This window comes from Rhagoletis pomonella, unplaced genomic scaffold, assembly GCF_013731165.1.
Source record: "Rhagoletis pomonella isolate Grant_MI unplaced genomic scaffold, Rhpom_1.0 Rhpom_scaffold_13413, whole genome shotgun sequence".
Lineage (NCBI taxonomy): Eukaryota > Metazoa > Arthropoda > Insecta > Diptera > Tephritidae > Rhagoletis > Rhagoletis pomonella.
Window position 1 is genome coordinate 1,516 of NW_023471936.1, and position 2,758 is coordinate 4,273.

Here is a 2,758-nt window from a genome sequence, read left to right on the forward strand (position 1 = left end):
TTCTTGTCCGATGGTAAGGGGAAATTTCGCACTGCCGCTGTCTTGTCTTCTGAGATTTGTATGGTACCAGCTTTAATAATGTACCCTAAAAACTCGACTGTCCTGCTGAGAAATTGGCACTTCGACCACTTTATTTTTAATCCATATGCCCTACAGACCTGCAATACCTCTTTAAACTTCTCTATACCTTCAGCCTCATCTTTAGAAGGAATTATTAAATCATCCATATATGTAACTACTGTTCCTTTCTGGATTAGCGTCCTAAATACAGCGTTTATATACCTACAGAAGACCGCAGGTGAGTTGCAAATACCGAAAGGTACAAAGCGAAATTCGTATTGTCCGTTGCTAGAGATGAATGACATGTACTTCATTGATTGTGGCTCTACAGGCACGTGAAAAAACCCATTGGACAAATCTAGTGTTGTAAAAACTCGACCCCCTTGGAGCCTATCTAAAACATTGTCCCTTAAGATTTTCTGATTCAATCGCCTATAGTCGCAACATAAGCGCTTACTTCCATCTTTCTTAGGGACAACTACAATGGGCGAAGCATAATTAGAGCTACTGGGCTGAATTATTCCTTCTTGTAACCACTCCTCTATTTGCTTATCAACAAATCGTCGATCGTCAAAGGGCATACGTCGCGGACGTTGATATACAGGTATTTCGTCTGATAATACTATTTGCATTTTTACTGGCGATGGACAATTCCCTGCAGGTGCGTATGCGCTAACTAAACTTTCTACCGCTTTAGCAAAACTCTTTCCTAAATACTCCAAATTCAGTGTAGGCTTATCCTTCATTTCTGTTAAATTCATGACATCGAACTCTTGAATCCACCCTTGTTTGTCCTCCGACTTTTCTAAACTAACTTCCTTACTATCGAGTTTAAACTCTTCAGCATCCGCTGTTGCTTGACTGTCTTTAAATATTGGCTTACCGCCCGAATCTGTTTTCTTAAAAAGAACTTCTTCATCCGTTAATATAATGTCAACATCTTTAAGAATGGCCTTTCCTATCATTCCTGCGAACTGAATGTCCTGTTCTCTGACCACATGGAAAACTATATTTAACGATAAGTTATCTACGTGCATCAAAGTTTCGAAGCTGCCTATTGTTTCAATAACGTTCGCACATGCAGTGTAAAGCTTCTTCTTATCACCACCCAACTTTGTCTCGCACCCGCTCATTAAAAGCGTATCATATCGGATTAAATTAAGTGAACACCCTGAATCTATTAGTGCTTCAAAGCTAAAGTCATTTATTTTAACGGTCTTAAAATGCAACTCACTTTTCACACTATTCAAAAACGGTTGAAAGGTCTCATCTGTCAATGTGTTGACTGAACTCGGTTCTTTTTTTGTTTCTTTGGGTCCCTTGCCCTTGCATTCGAAAGAGCGATGACCCATCTCGTTGCACTTAAAACATTTAAACTGCTTTTGTGAACACTGAGCTGCCATATGCGCTTTGTCGCCACACTTAAAACACCTTTTAACCAATTCTGCTTTTGGTTTTACACCTGAGCTGCCTTTATCTTTCGCTGTATCGTTTGATTCTACTTTACCTAGAGCTACATTGGACCTGCGTATCTTTTCATAAATTTTCACTTGTTCTTTTAAATCCTCAACACTCTTTGCTTGATACAACACAGTCTTGTTAAATTTAGAATCGGGAATTCCCTCTATGAAATAATCGATAATGCTTGCCTCTTCCAAATTAATCTGTTTGCCAATCTCAACAATATTGTACAGGTATTCGCGAAACGTTTCATTTGCGTTCTTACGTCGATTCTTCAATATTTTATGAACTTCCGATGAAGACAATTTACAACAAAATTCGTTAATTAATGCAGTTTTTAACGATACCCAACTGTTAACATTGCTTTGACTTTTAATAAATAGTTTAGCAGCACCGCGCAGAAGCTGCTTACCGTATACAAATTTTTGCAAATCATTCCACTTAACAATAGCTGCGTTCATTTCGAATTCATTAACCCAAAACTTAATATCAACGGATCCTTCTCCAGTGAAGGGACTAATACAATCACCCAAATCTTTGAGGGTGAACTGTTGTTGATGCATAAAGGACCGAGAAGGCAAAAGATTGTTGCTTTCTTCAACATCGTTATATACCGACTGATTGGACTCATTATCACTAGCCTCGTTTCGCGACAAACCGTAGTGCTGGAGTAGTCTGTCTTGAAGCTCACGCTTCTGTCCTGAAGTCGAAATCCCCAACTCCCGTAACTTGTCTTTAAGTCCATTAACCGTCAACGTCATCAACTCGTCTGCGTCCATACTAAATTATTCAGCAAGTACTCTTTACAAAAGTATGATTATAGTTTTATTGCTTACAGACTAGTAATTTTCTTTAAAAGAAATATTGTTTCGATTCTCTTTAAATCAATAAATTATTTGAATTCAAATTAACTTTTACACAAATCAAAAGCAATCTTATTTATCGTACTTCTATTTGCAATACTTCTTATTAGAATTTATTCTCTTTACGCTTTTAGTTCATTTCACATTCTTTGTTTACCTTGTGTTATTTTAAACTCTTATTCTTAACTTCTAGTATTCACTTTCCCTTTATTTCTTATTAGAATTTACTTCCTATTAAAATTCGCTTTATTTGCGTCCGAACTTTATTTTACATTCCTTGTTTATCGTCTGTTTGTTTTCAATTCGTATCCCTATACATCTTATTACAATTTACTTCTTAGTTTTCGATTTCACAACTTTACTGCATTCGCATT

General features: G+C 36.8%; 1 protein-coding gene across 1 annotated transcript in view; it reads right to left on the minus strand.

Moving 5' to 3' along the window:
• The window catches only part of LOC118756970, a gene marked incomplete at its 3' end in the record, with an annotated part of 3,501 nt that extends 1,201 nt beyond the window's left edge, over positions 1-2,300 (minus strand). Inside the window, exon 1 of the mRNA XM_036491700.1 lies at positions 159-2,300. Within this exon, the coding sequence (XP_036347593.1) occupies positions 159-2,300 (2,142 nt within the window). The remainder of the gene's footprint in view (positions 1-158) is intronic.
• Between the last annotated feature and the right edge of the window lie 458 nt (positions 2,301-2,758).